The sequence below is a fragment of the Sorex araneus genome, chromosome 3 (genome assembly GCF_027595985.1).
Source record: "Sorex araneus isolate mSorAra2 chromosome 3, mSorAra2.pri, whole genome shotgun sequence".
Taxonomy (NCBI): Eukaryota; Metazoa; Chordata; class Mammalia; order Eulipotyphla; family Soricidae; genus Sorex; species Sorex araneus.
This window is the reverse complement of record NC_073304.1, coordinates 20,613,775-20,628,036: the sequence shown is the minus strand read 5'-3', so window position 1 is coordinate 20,628,036 and position 14,262 is coordinate 20,613,775. Positions and strand designations below refer to the sequence as shown.

Sequence of the window (14,262 nt, the reverse complement as noted above, 5' to 3'; positions counted from 1 at the left end):
CAATTGGAACAACAAATACTGCTTATGTAAGTACTTTCAGTTCACAAAATGAAAGAGATAAAAAGCCAACCGTACAGCCAAATGGGCATTAAACAGACATGGATCGCATTTAGCATTCCTGCCTGGGTATTTCAAGAAGGTGTATAAAAAAATTATCATATCTTGATAACAACATACCAACTTATTTTAGAGATTTTTAGAAACTGAAATAATGAAAGGTGAAAGAGGTATTTACAAATGCTACATTTCTAGGAAGGAAGCCTTCAGGGTGCTCTTTGGAGGAAAACGGAATCGTCAAAAGACAACATAAAAGCTGCAAAATAAAAAGTAAACTAAAAATGCAGACAGAACTAGGGCCGTGGAAAAGTAGTAAGGTGATTGGTCCCTAAGACTTGGTTATGGAGGAAAGCAGTTGGAAGATCAATGTAATAATCAGGATCAAGGCAGCCCTACTTATTTATATAGAGCAGAGCATTCTGAAGCCAAACAAGTATGTCTTCTTATCTAACTGACTTTAAGCCAACTCTCACAAAATTAAGCACTGTAGCACTGTCGTCCTGTTGTTTACCAATTTGCTTGAGCGGGCACCAGTAACATCTCCATTGTGAGACTTGTTACTGTTTTTGGAATATCAAATACGCCACAGGTAGCTTGCCAGGCTCTCTGAGAGGGATGAAGGAATTGAACCTGGGTCGCCTGCGTGCAAGGCAAACGCCCTACCTGCTGTATTATCGCTCCAGTCCCACAAAAATAAGATCAGAATAAAACTTAAGTGTGGAAGACTGTAAATAAATTAGTAGTAGGGATATTATTTATGATGAAATAAAGGTAAATTTATTGTAATAAAGAAATAAATAAAAAACATTGACTGTGGAAGACTTAACAGGGAGTGCAATATCTAATCCAGCTCATTCCGAAAAGCAGGAAAAGCCACGTAGCAGAGAAAAGAAAAGAAAAACAAACCCACAAAGCACAACTCTTCCAGCCAGTACATTTTAAATGTTTACTCCAGATATTCCAAAAGAAAGAAAAAACGGGAGACACATATTTCTGTGTCAGAACTGTGTCAAAAAGCATCAGTACTAAATTTATGTCTAAAGGGAGAGAGGATGTTCCCAATTTTTACTAACTCTTATTCTTAACAAGTTTAAATAAAAACCTTTGTATTCTCATTTTAACTAATTATATTGTTTTCTATAACTGGACTAAGAGAAGGGGGAAAGTGGTAATTTATTGATTTTGGTAAAAAAAATAGTAAAATTACATATGCAGATCTCAATGACAATGGAAACACAGTAGATTAATGTTTCATTTACTTCATTTTCGACTGGAATAGAACCATAGACTACAAACTATATTTTTTCTACTTTGAACAGTCTGTATTTTCAGGACATTTGCATGAAGAATTTTTCTTGGAAGCAGGGCATTTCACTGACATGTCATCTGCTTCTCCACCTTTAATGAACACCATTATGATAAGCATATACAGTGCAATATTGTGAGCAGTATATTTAGAGAGAAACTCAGGAGATAGATTACACACTGCAGCCATTTTCTCTTCCCTGGACTGTGCAGAAAAACACTTAGCCTCACCATGAGCAAAAATACAAATATTAAAGGAAACTCATGGAAACTGCGTTGATGTGGAGGAACAACATACTCTCCCTTAGATATATACCACTGTGGAATGCCTGCATCAAGTAGCTACAGCCACAAAGTGCCTGAAAATTAGGATCAGTCCCTGATTTAAATGCGAGTTCACTATTTCAGGCCAAAGAAAGGGAAATTAACTTCTATCTTGTTCGAGATCATTAGCATTTCACTGCAAGGAAATTTCACTACAAAAATGTCTTCCACTTCTGAAGATTCCTGAAAAAAGGACTCCTACCAAACGGCAGAGAAATTTTATCTTCTGGTCAACTCAACATTTCAAAGCTATTCTTACATCTTAGCTAAACCCTTCCGGCAACAGTTTACATCTTCTTTAGAAGATGAAATTGTTTCTTTGTTAAAATCCTCTGAGTTCTTCTACAGTCAGAACAGGATGTAAAGAGAGAGAGAAAAAAAAAAGAACCTGAGGGCAATTGCTGTTAATTTTGACAGATTCAGTTGAGGTTCTAGAAGATGATACTGATGGTGTCAGAGGGGGGGAAGGGGGAGGGGAAAACAGGATTGGGGGAGAAACTGAGTAGCACAGAAATGCCTGTCCGGACACTGGAGAAGTTGAAAAGCTTTGAAGAGAGCCCAATATTTCATGCCCATGTTAAACAAAATAGTCTTGGAAACTGTTTTCATGTTTTCACAGGATATTTATGTAAATGGATATAAAAACTAACTGACCATCCTAAAAACTAGAGTCCTTTAATCACTCGGAATCTGAGAACACACACAAAGAGAAGACAGGGTCAAATTAAAAAAAAAAAAACTAAAGCTTAATATGAAAATATATGCAGAGGGCTGGAGAGATAATATTGCACAAGACTGAGCCAAGTTTTATCTGCAACACCACACAGTCTCCCAAGTAGCATGTACATATATATGTATATATATGTGCATATATATATGTACATATATGTACATATATATATAAGCACTGTAGCACTGTCGTCCCATTGTTCACCAATTTGCTTGAGCAGGTACCAGTAACATCTTCCTTGTGAGACTTGTTGTTGCTGTTTTTGGCATATTGAATAAGTCAGAAGTAGCTTGCCGAGCTCTCTGAGAGGGACAGGGGAATCAAACCTGGGTCGCCTGCCTGCAAGGCAAATGACCTATATATATATACATATATAAACATATTTATATATACATATATATTTATACATATATAAATGACATATATACATGTATATATGTGTGTATACATATACTCTGTGTATATGTGTATATACTATATATGTATATATGTATGTACTCTATGTATATATACATATGTATGTACACCTTAAATATATATGTGCACATACCTTGGATATATGTATATGCACACACACATAAATATATATATGTACCTTAAATATACGAGGCGTATATCTAAGGAACAAATTACACATTTGTATATTTGTGATTAGTACCTTTCCCTTGGACTGGAGCAATAGCACAGCGGGTAGGGTGTTTGCCTTGCACGCAGTCAACCTGGGTTCGATTCCTCCCACCCACACCGCAGAGCCTGGCAAGCTACCCATGGCGTATTCAATATTAAACAGTAACAACAAGTCTCACAATGGAGACGTTACTGGTGTCTGCTCGAGCAAATCGATGAACAACAGGACTACAGTGCTACTACAGTGCTACCTTTCCCCTGGGTGGTTTGTATGTTTGTGTGTATGTATTTACATGTGTATGTGTATTCCTTGAGTGTCAGCCCGTTGTATCACTTGTCATTCAGTTGCTCATCAATTTTCCCAAACGGGAGCCAATAACGTTTCTATTAATCCATCACGTGCTAGTGTAACAGTAACAGTAACTATATATATGTATATGCATATATTCCTTGAATATTTGCATATAGCATATATATACACATTCAAGGAATGTGTGTTCATATATACACACACATCTTCAAGGAAAAGGCAGTAAATCATATATGTACAAATATCTAATTTGATCCAAAAGTTAGAATAATAATGGGATGGCAAAAGGAAAATGACCATAGCGAAGGTAATTTTTTTAAAACAGGGGAGCCTTTGCATAGAAAAAGAAAGGGGACTGGTAGAGATGCTGTAAGCTTCTCCAGCACTGAGAAAGCCACTAAGGCTTCAGAGCTAAGAGTCATGCTGATCAAAGTGGTGATTAATGAACAGTCCTCTGGAAGAAAACAATTAGCACAGCAGTTGTGTATGTGTGCACATGTGTATGTTTTCTGTATATATTTGTATATATCAGACCAAAACTTGTGAACTACTTAATTTTTTTCATATTAATCTGAACATGTTCATGATCATTTCTAAAAGATGAAACGCTTACCAAGTTCTTTACTGAATAGCAGAGAAACAGATGGTGTATAACTGGGTCCCCAGGGAACGGTATGAACTTAATTACATGTACCAAAGTGTGTGTGTATGGTTAAGTCATCTGCCTTCTGGGCTTTGGCAGGCTCAAAGGTGAGCATCAGTGAAGAAGACAGATAAAACTAGAGATTAGAAGGTATTTTGCAAGTAAGACTCAGCAGTCTTTGAAAATAACAAACAACACTTAGGGATCACTCCTGGCAGGCTTGGGCGACCATACGAGTTGCCAGGAGTTGAAGCCAGGTTGTCTGTGTGAAGGCAAGCATGCTACCTGCTGTACTTACTATACTCTGGGCCCTCAGTTTACCCTATTGATGAAAGGGGTTTGGGCCACACCTGGCAAAGCTCAGGGCTTATATTGGCTCTGTACCTGGGGATCACTCCTGGAGGTGCTCAAGGGACAATAAGTAGTACCAGAGATAAAACCCATGTAAGTCAGAGACAAGGCAATCACCTAACCCATAGTACTCTCTCTCCAGCCCCTCTATATACATTTTAACACTATACAATAATTTGAAGCAAACAAAGAATTTAAAGATAACATTAAAAATGAATAATGAACTAACAATAATCATTGTCAAAAAGGACTCTACACATTCATTCATGACCTGTTGCATTTTAGGTTTAACTTTGGATTGTCCTTCCTCCTCCGACAGGGAGACTAGTTCATTGAATTACTCCCACCACAGTGCTCCCACACCACACACAATTCCATCAGGCACTCCCAATCCTCTGTGTTTATTTTTTACCTTTCCTTTGTGTTCTTCTTCCCCTATCTGTTATTCACTTATTTCCCCAAATCAGACTCTGTAACTAGTAAAGTCAAATTCTTCTGAGGGCTCTGTATTTTCTATATGTAATAAAATATTGCTTTACTCTTTATGTCCTTTGCATTCTTTATTTTAGTGCAGTGTCTCTTTTGTATAGACACAGGAAGACAGTTAACACTATGTTTTGTAACAAGGGAGTTAACTGACTCCAAATAATATTTACTCCAGGGCATCCATCATATTTACTTGACAAGCCTCAGTTGCCTTAATTCCTTACACCCCAAAAAGGGGGTGCTGGCGAGAGACTTGGATGGAATCCCTAAGCTACTGTGGCATCAAAAAGGGGCAGACTAAGCACCATAAGATGTATAAAAACTTAAGAAGTATAAAAAGTTAAGTTGGTCATAAAGCAAATTCTGTCATGACCCCAAAAGAAGTAACTGAATAAGGACCCTGACGGGGGTTAGGAAAGACTAACCTGGACTGAGGACTGTGGTCTGGGATATAGAATGAGATGTTCCCAGGAAGAGTCACCTTTTAAGCATAATATATCTCTTACTGTGTCCATACAAAATGACTAGAAATATTATTAAGAAGTAAATTTAGATGACTGTTTAAATGGATTTCGAGTTAAGGAAAGGAGAAAGCGATGTGCTCTTAGATGGAATTCCACTCTTGGGTGGATCTCCTAGTAGGAATCTAGAATGCTGAGCACCTAAATGAAGTTCTGTCCTTGACTAAATCGTATAGAATTTCCCCTGAAGGGAGGGCTTTACATCTGTTCATTGTTTACGATAACGGTTTCAACCACAGCTATGTGCAATTGCTATCTCCAACCCTTCATGATTTCTCTATAATTAACGTTGTGAGACTTGAATAAACGGCCATTGGTTACCAACCAGCCCGTAGCCCCCATTCCTTCGTTCATTGGTCACCATCAGCCATCCAGAGAACAGTGATTCAGCCCCAACACACCAAGGGGGCTCTCAGGACACTGGAGGCAGGCCAGTGACCCCCAGGAACAGTGACAATAATCCAAGCAACTTTTAATTTTCTTCCTATATTTAAATAAGAAGCACCATATATATGCATAGGAAGTCATTAGTTTTCAAAGTAACACATTTCGATCATTTAAAGAAGCATCTCAGTATACTTCAGAATTAATGTTTTTGTAGCCCTAAAGTAATATATGTACATTCCTAATCTCTGACGTACCTCCAAAGCTGAACACGTGTGTCCAAACAGGTTCAAGCAGACTGAAGAATTACTTAATAAGCAGAGAATCAAGTGGCAGAGAAACTCTTACAAATTCCTACTTTCATTATTTTAATGGTACCTTGGTTTTCCACTGGAGTTGTAGCAAACAATTATAAATCAGGTGTCACAAAAATAATTCTGCAAGGCAGAAGTTCTATTATGGGTCCACTACGTTAAAAACTATGATGTCATCAAGGCTGTATTCCACACTGGAGCATTGAAAAGAATCCATTGCCTTGACCCTCTGCTTTCTCTGGAGACTGCCTGCATTCCTTGGTCTGATCTCTCTCCAGTCCAAGAACACCAACAGTGGGCTGTGTCTTTATCAGAGTGATTTAACTCTGACTTCCCTACTGCTTCCTTCTTTCATGTTAAAAGAAAAAAAATACAGCCATTCTGATTACACTGGGGTCAAAACAATCTTCCCACTTCAAAGCTTTGAACCACAAATATCCTTTGCCAAGTAATGTCATGATGGATTTTAAAAACCTGGATAGACTAGGAAGTAGATATTTTTAGAGAAGATGGATGTAGAATTACAGACACAGCAATGATATTTTTCAATGAAAGCCACTTACTGCCTAAAAACTTACATCAAGTCTATTTTAGTACCTGCAACACTAGTTTTTTTCCCTGAATTTGATTTTGAATCTCTATAATTCAAATTTAATTTGAATTTTAAATTCCCTCCTATATGTAGTAAATGTTTTGATTTATAACATCTACATAATATATTGTATAATATATATTAAAATGTAGTCCAGAACCATAGGAACTGAAAATGAAACCCTATTTGTTAAGTATTTTCAGAACCATTACTATGAATCCTTTCCCTTACTATGAATCCTCTCAGAAAACCCCACAGTGACATGTAAAAGGGTGAAGTAAGAAAACGTAAGAATTGGTTCACATCAGGGCTGGAGAGATAGTACAGCAGGTAGGGTGCTTGCCTTACACACACTGACCTGGTTTAGATACCTGTTTTCCCCTGTGGTCCCCTATACCTAATCAGGAGTAATTCCTGAGTGCAGAACCAAGAGTAAAACCTAAGCATCACTGGGTGTGACCTCCCCCCACAAAATAAAAAAGAAAGAATTGGTTCACATAACATTTCTACAGTTATAGACAACACATAACTACATCTAATAATTTAGAAGAATATAAACATTGAATATCTCAACTTTCCACTCAATCAAAACTTGACTACTGTCAAATTCATGTTACTAGAGACACTGAAAATCCTCTAAAATTAAGTTTAAACTATAAGTGTCGTACTTATGTTAGTACACAAACAAATAGTAAGACATAGCTAATTCAGGGTGTATTTCTTAAAAATAAAATTCTTTTAATGCCATAGCTTCTAATTGCTAATTTACTTCTAACAAAATGAATTTAAATCACATATGCAATTAAACTTGATATCAACACAGATCTTTGCATCAGGAGTTTTAGTCATCTCATCAATTTATTTAGTGATGGTACTGTAAATATTTAACAAGTAGGGTTTCATTTCAGTTCCTATGGATCTGGACTACATTTTAATATATATTGTATAATATATTATGTAGATGTTATAAATCAAAACATTTACTACACATAAAACATATAAATTCTAATAAAGCAAAAACAGAAACAGATTAAGACTAAAGCACATGGGGTATGCTTACTTCACATGTATGAGACACTAGGTTTCAAACCCCAGTACTCCAAAAATAAGCAAACACAATAAATACATGAACATATAAGGAACAGTAGATGCAATTCAATGGTAGAATGCATACTTTAATGATGATGCACTGAATTTGATTCTTGGCACTCTCCCAAATAATATTTTTAAAGTAAACAAGAATAAAACAATTAAAACCAAAAAATTTGACTGAGATAGCGGACATCAAAACTACTGTCAGGAGACATAGGAAAGTATGTACATAGGAGAGTATTATACGGTATGCCTTGTACACGCTGACACAGATGGAGGGCAGAGCTAAGAGGAAACCCTGAGCACAGCTGGCCCCCAAAACAAGAAAAATGTAAACCTGTTGCCTCCAAACTTGGTTTTGAAAACAATCATAAAAATGTATGAAAATTAAATACATATATACTTATTTTAAAGTATGTAATCTCTCAACCTAAATAACCTTTCATAGATCACTAAACTCCTTAATTTGTAACCATGTAAAATAGTAAGAGTCCAAATAGATCAATTATATTACTCTTAGTGATCATCCCCCAAATTAATTTAGAATGTTTCATTATATCTTGGTATATAATGTTTCATTATATACCAACATAAAATATTTCTTTCTTTCTTTCACCTCTTCAACTTCTCCCATTTTAGATCTTTCTACTCAGCATCTATAATCCTCCTTAAGTTTACAATGATCTACACCAAACAAATAATACCCGAGAACCAAAGAGATTGTACAATGGTTAGGGCATTTGCCTTGCATATGGCCAGCCTTGCATTTGATCCCTGGCACTGCATATGAACCCCTGAGCACTTTGGGGCTAGGGGTAATTCCTGAGTGCAGAGCCCAGAGCATCTTTGGGTGTGGTCCCAAAACAAAATAAACAAAAAATTCTAATAATTGTATGTATTTTGCTATTACTAAAATAACTACATACATACATATATGCTTACACACATACACACATAGACACACACATAGTTTTAAAATCTTCAGTTTGCCTTTTTGGTATTCAGGCAGTTTTAAATTTTTCATATTGTACTAGAGAGCTAAGTCAGTCATACACAAAATAGGGCTAGAATTACTACTCACAATGTTATAGTATCCCTAAATAAATCAGGATGCTCTTGGAGAATATTGTCAGAAAATGAATACAAATATAAATGGTTTAAAGACTTCTACTGTAAAATAGTAATGCATAACTGAAATATTAGGAGAGACAAATAACATTACCTTAATCCCAAAGTGTCATAAACAAAATGTAAACCACTCCAATTAAATTGCTTAATCAACTTCTGCAAAATATTTGCTGAGTTTTCCTTTTGTTATGCAGTTATTTGGTTATGTAATTCACTATGATTTTTTTCAACAGAGCTGAAATATTAAGGGCCTTTTACTAACTCTGTTCCCTTAGTGTTCTTTTTTCATTCATTTATTCATTCAACAAACATTGCCATATCTCTCGACTCTGTTTGAGATACTTTCTAGATATAGGGGGATAGACCATTGAATAAAAAACAAAAAGAATTATCTTCATGGAATCTTTATTCTACAAAATACACCCCACACATTTCTCCACAGTTTTTGTGCAAAATTTATAGATGCAAAAAAATAAGATGGTTCTTAGCGAGAAGAGTCCTAAGAATGACTACCACCTCCGTAATTATTTGCTAAGCATAAGTCTTAAAAGTATGAAAGTGAAATTTTAAAATGAAGAACAATTAAGCATCTATTCTCAGGTCTCTATTTCTTGGCTAAGACACAGCTACAAATCAACACCAAAAACTTAAGCAAGACACAAAAAAAAACCCTCCTCAGTTGCAAAATATAATAGTTTCAGAAGTAGTAGGAAGATTAGAACTGTATCACTGTCATCCCGTTGTTCATTGATTTGCTCAACGGGCACCAGTAACATCTCCATTGTGAGACTTGTTACTGTTTTTGGCATTTTGTATATGCCTGGGTAGCTTGCCAGGCTCTGCTGTGTGGGCGAGATACTCTCCGTAGCTTGCCGGGCTCTCAAGAGGGATGGAGGAATCGAACCCAGGTCGGTCATGTGCAAGGCAAACACCCTACCCGTTGTGCTATGGCTCTAGTCCATAGGAAGATTACTTCTCTTTCTCCATATCGCATGAGTGTTTTCCCTATTATTCAATAAAGAGTAGCAGCAGCACTATAAAAAAGCAGCTTTAACATTAATTTATTTCAACACTTTATATACCTTCCAGTAAAAAATATGGCATAATATAAGAACAATAAAGAACAAGTTGAACTAACACTGCATACTACAAAGTGAAATGTGTATAACATCCACCCTAAACCAGAAATTGGGTACAGAGATAAAATTTCACTGTCAAGAAAAAAGAGTTTGAGAGGTCATTCTATTTCTAATTATTCCAGGAATAAATTATGTTCACTAAACAAAAACAATCAAAAGTTTCCAGGAAAGCAAAATGAGTTCCTTATTTTCAAAAGAGCTAATAATTGCCATTGAATGACAAACAAGAAATGTGTCTATTATATTTGTTCATAATCATTAGCTTTGGGGGAGAGTGGTTGATACTTATGGCCCCACTTAGAGACACTTAGGGCTTATTCCTGGTTTTGCGCTCAGGTATCATTCCTGGTGGTGCTTGGGGGACTGCATGTAGTGCTGGGGTCAGCTGACTGCAAGGCAAGCACGTACTAGCATTTCATATTTCGTGTTTGTTTTTATCTTGGACTACACCCATTGGCTCAGGGGTCATTCCTGGCTCTGCACTCAGGGATTACTCCTGGTGTGCTAAGGGGTGCAGGGGTTTGAACCCAGGTTCGCTGCACTCAAGGTAAGTATCCTACCAACTACTCTCTCCAGCCAGCATGATTCCAGCACGGCAAACAGTCCCCAGGTACCGCTAGAGGTCGCTCCAGACCACAGTCCCTTAGTGCTGTGCGTGGCCCAAACTCCACCAGCATACACCCCTCTAGAAAAGACTATAACTAAACCATACCATTGCAGATGTGTCCATCCTTCTGAAGATCACGTCAGAAAAGGAATCGTTCCTTTCCTAAATTTTAATTGAACCATGGCAAATAAAGAATAGTATATAACCAATAAAAAAATCCTCATTATTCAAATGAAAAACAAAGAACTTACTTTGAACAGATTATCCAGGGCTTATGTTTAAGTTTACTGAGTGGGACACTCTTTTAATCCTCTTTCTATTGAAATGAACAGAGTTCCCCAATAAAACAAATTTGCAAGGCAAACAAAAATTACACACAGGCTATCCATAAGTGTCTTTTTTTTTTAATCACCATCATGATGCTGCCTAGTATAACTGAGCAGAAACACTTTTCCAAGCTTCTTTCAACATGCACAGTACTGCTTTCATATTAAATACACTAAACCTTTTCCTACTGCTCCCCTAAACTCTCCTGCCCTTATCCTGCTGTTTGTACCACTGTACTACTTAAAACACTCTAATATATCATTATTTTTTTCTCTCATTCTCTTCATTTACTTTCTATTACCATATCCAATATAATGACAGGTGAACAAAAGCATCATCCACCACTCCCCATATTTAAAGCTAAATCACTGATGTAACCTCAGCACCCATAACAGTACCCATGACAAAGCATAAGACAGGCACAAAATAAGCCTTTGCTAAATACAGTAACATAGTCCATTGATGTAGAAAATATTGGCACTTTACCAGGGGATATTAGATATTTATATAATATATATCATAAATAATGTGTATATACATACATCACAATGAGAGATGTTACTGGTGCCCGCTCAAACAACTCAATGAGCAACGGGATGACAATGACAGTGACATACCTATATATGTGTGTCTTACCACATCAAAACTTGCAAATGGCCAGTGCTAAATGTACTGAAGTAGCTGAGGACTGGGAAATGGTTCAAACTGGAGACAAGAAAAGTGGGTTTCCTTCCAATCTTAGGATATAGGATATAAACAAAGAGAAACTGAAGTAGTAAAGGTTAGCATACCTCTCTTCTCCCGATGTATTTCGTCCAGAAGCTGCTCCTGCCTTTCAATCTGTTCAAAGAGACACAGCAGTTCAGATTCCTTGTTTTCGGTCAAATTTCTGAGGTGTTGTTTGCACATCATCAACTGCTGTCGCAGATTTTTCTCTCTGCTTTCTCTCTCTTTCAGTTCCTCGCAGAGCCACTGAAGTTTTGTCTAAAAAAAAAAAATGACATTTATATCTAATGTAAAAAAAATTAATCTAGAAAACATTAGCGTTCTAAAACAGGATGGAGGAAAATCATTCACATGAGCAAATATGAAAAATACAAATACAAGCAAAAATTTAAATTATCCATTGATGTTTGAATTCACATGATTGTTCATTAAGTGAAAGGTTGGTCAAAGGAAGTCAGAGAGAGAGAGAGAGAGAGAGAGAGAAAGAGAGTTCAGTGTCCTGGTACAGAAGCTTTGTATGACGAAGGCCTTGATTCAATCCACCAAGCAGCACTGGAAACAGCCCCTGAGCACTCATGCAGGAGTAACCCTGAGCACATACCATGGCTCCCAAATCAAATCAAATTAAAAGTAAAAGTTGATTACTGATTTGTAATTTTATTTGTTTATATGTGTGTAGGTGTCACCACTTTAACAATTTTTTAAAATGCCATATATGGGATAAAAAAAATCAAAAGGAACAACAAATGGTCAAAATCATCAATCAAAACTGAGGATTTTGTCTATAGAACCTAGGAGGAGGGCACTGGGAGGGGTCCCGGGACACTGGAGGAGGAAGGCAGGTTCTTCAGTGGTGGGTGTGATGCTGGAACGGTGTATGCATGAAAAATATGATTTTAAGGTACTTAGAAATCCCGTTACCTCAATAAAAATTGTTTTACAAAAAATTGGTACAGAAATTGTCACAATATTCTTGGATTTTCATAACACAGTTATGTAGATTAGTATCTCTGGAACAGAATTTGGCCTACTAAATATAACATTTGGTCTATTAAGCCTTTAAATAAAATATAGTTAGTTCCGTAATTTGATATATCAAGCAATCTGGTACAAGCATTTGAAAAACAAAACATCTGAGGAAAAAAACTTGAGACAGGTCATAAAAGAAAGTTTATTTCAGACATAAAAAATAAAATTCTGAGTTTGGGCCCCTGAAAATGCATATCAGTAAGAGCCCAGCAAATTTGAGTGCAGAGTGTTTCTCTATAGAAGAGGGAGAGGAAGTTAGCAATTGCCAGTCATTATAATACAAGGAAACTTAATTATTTAATTCATTCGTTACATAATTATTCATTTATTTTGGGAGTGCCAGGAACCAAACCCAGGGTATCAGACATATTCTAGCAAGTATTCTACTGCTGGACCACATCCCTGGTGCCGAAACAAGAGCATTTAAGTGAAGCATCTCTTTTCCACAGAATCTAAGCTCACCATCACTAATGTTTACATATTTAAGCAGGGAAGAGAAAAGAGAAAGGAGCTCTGCCTCCTTCCTATAAAATAGGATTTCAGCTGGGTCTTGGGATCTTCTTGGTGCAGCTGAATTAGAAACTCAGGGTGATTCTAAACCTAAGCAGTTTTCACTTCAACTAGAAGGAAAATCAGAGAACTAAAAAGATTAAATTAAGTAAGGGAACAATTTCCTTAAATAACACTCTTCTATAAGCAAGAAAGTTCTAGGCCTCCAGAAGTCCAAGGGTTCTTTGGACATTACAAGTAGCATTATAGAACAGTTTAAAATATGATGAAATGACACTGGCCCTCAGATCTTCTTACCTTGTCTTTCAAGTGATTTTTAATAAGATATGTACATCATATCTCAAATGACTTTTTGATAAGATGCACTTCCTTCGGCCAAAAGAATCATAGAGCAAGTGGTCTTATGTGATTATGTGATAGAAGAAACACCATCACTAATCAAATTATGAAAAAAGTAACATCATAATTTTCTACAGTGATCAACGTAAAGTATCTGAGTAAACTGGCTGAGAGAAAATCAGACCTTTTAAACCCAAAGCATTCTGTTTAAGTAACATGCCCTCTCATTAAAAAACAAAGAGAGGGTTTTGTAGCAATTTTTACTTCCAGACCGATAGCATGAGGACCTCTCTAAACTTTGTCTTGATTGAAATGCTCCTAACTGCTGAAAACTTTTAAATTTTCCTGGTTGGGCACAAGGCAATGCTCAGGGACCGTTTCAAGCTTTAAAATCTGAGGATGCTGTCAGCAGTGCTCAGGGGACAAAGTGGTACAGGAAACAAACAAAAAAGGAGACTCCCATGGGTAAAACACACACAACCAGCCCTGTGAGTCATCTCTCCAAAATATAAAAACTTCTTTTTTAAAGAAGACTACGTCTCTAGAAAAGTCTTAAACCATAGAGAAATTAAAGAACATTTCCACAAGAAACTAGTAAGTCTCATAAGAAACAACAGAACTTGGATATTGACTATCCTTCTTTTGACAAGCTCCACTTCTCAAACCAGAAGGATGTGGCCAAGACAGTCTCACGTGTCTTCCCCCCTCCCTTTTTTTGTCT

The 14,262-nt window shown here is 36.5% G+C and overlaps 1 protein-coding gene across 1 annotated transcript in view; it reads right to left on the bottom strand.

The window, feature by feature from the left end:
* Positions 1 to 14,262, bottom strand: part of CEP128 (centrosomal protein 128) — a 465,435-nt gene that overhangs the window by 225,151 nt on the left and 226,022 nt on the right. The window contains exon 19 of the mRNA XM_004610293.2: positions 11,729 to 11,921. Coding sequence (XP_004610350.2) covers positions 11,729 to 11,921 — 193 coding nt within the window. The remainder of the gene's footprint in view (positions 1 to 11,728; positions 11,922 to 14,262) is intronic.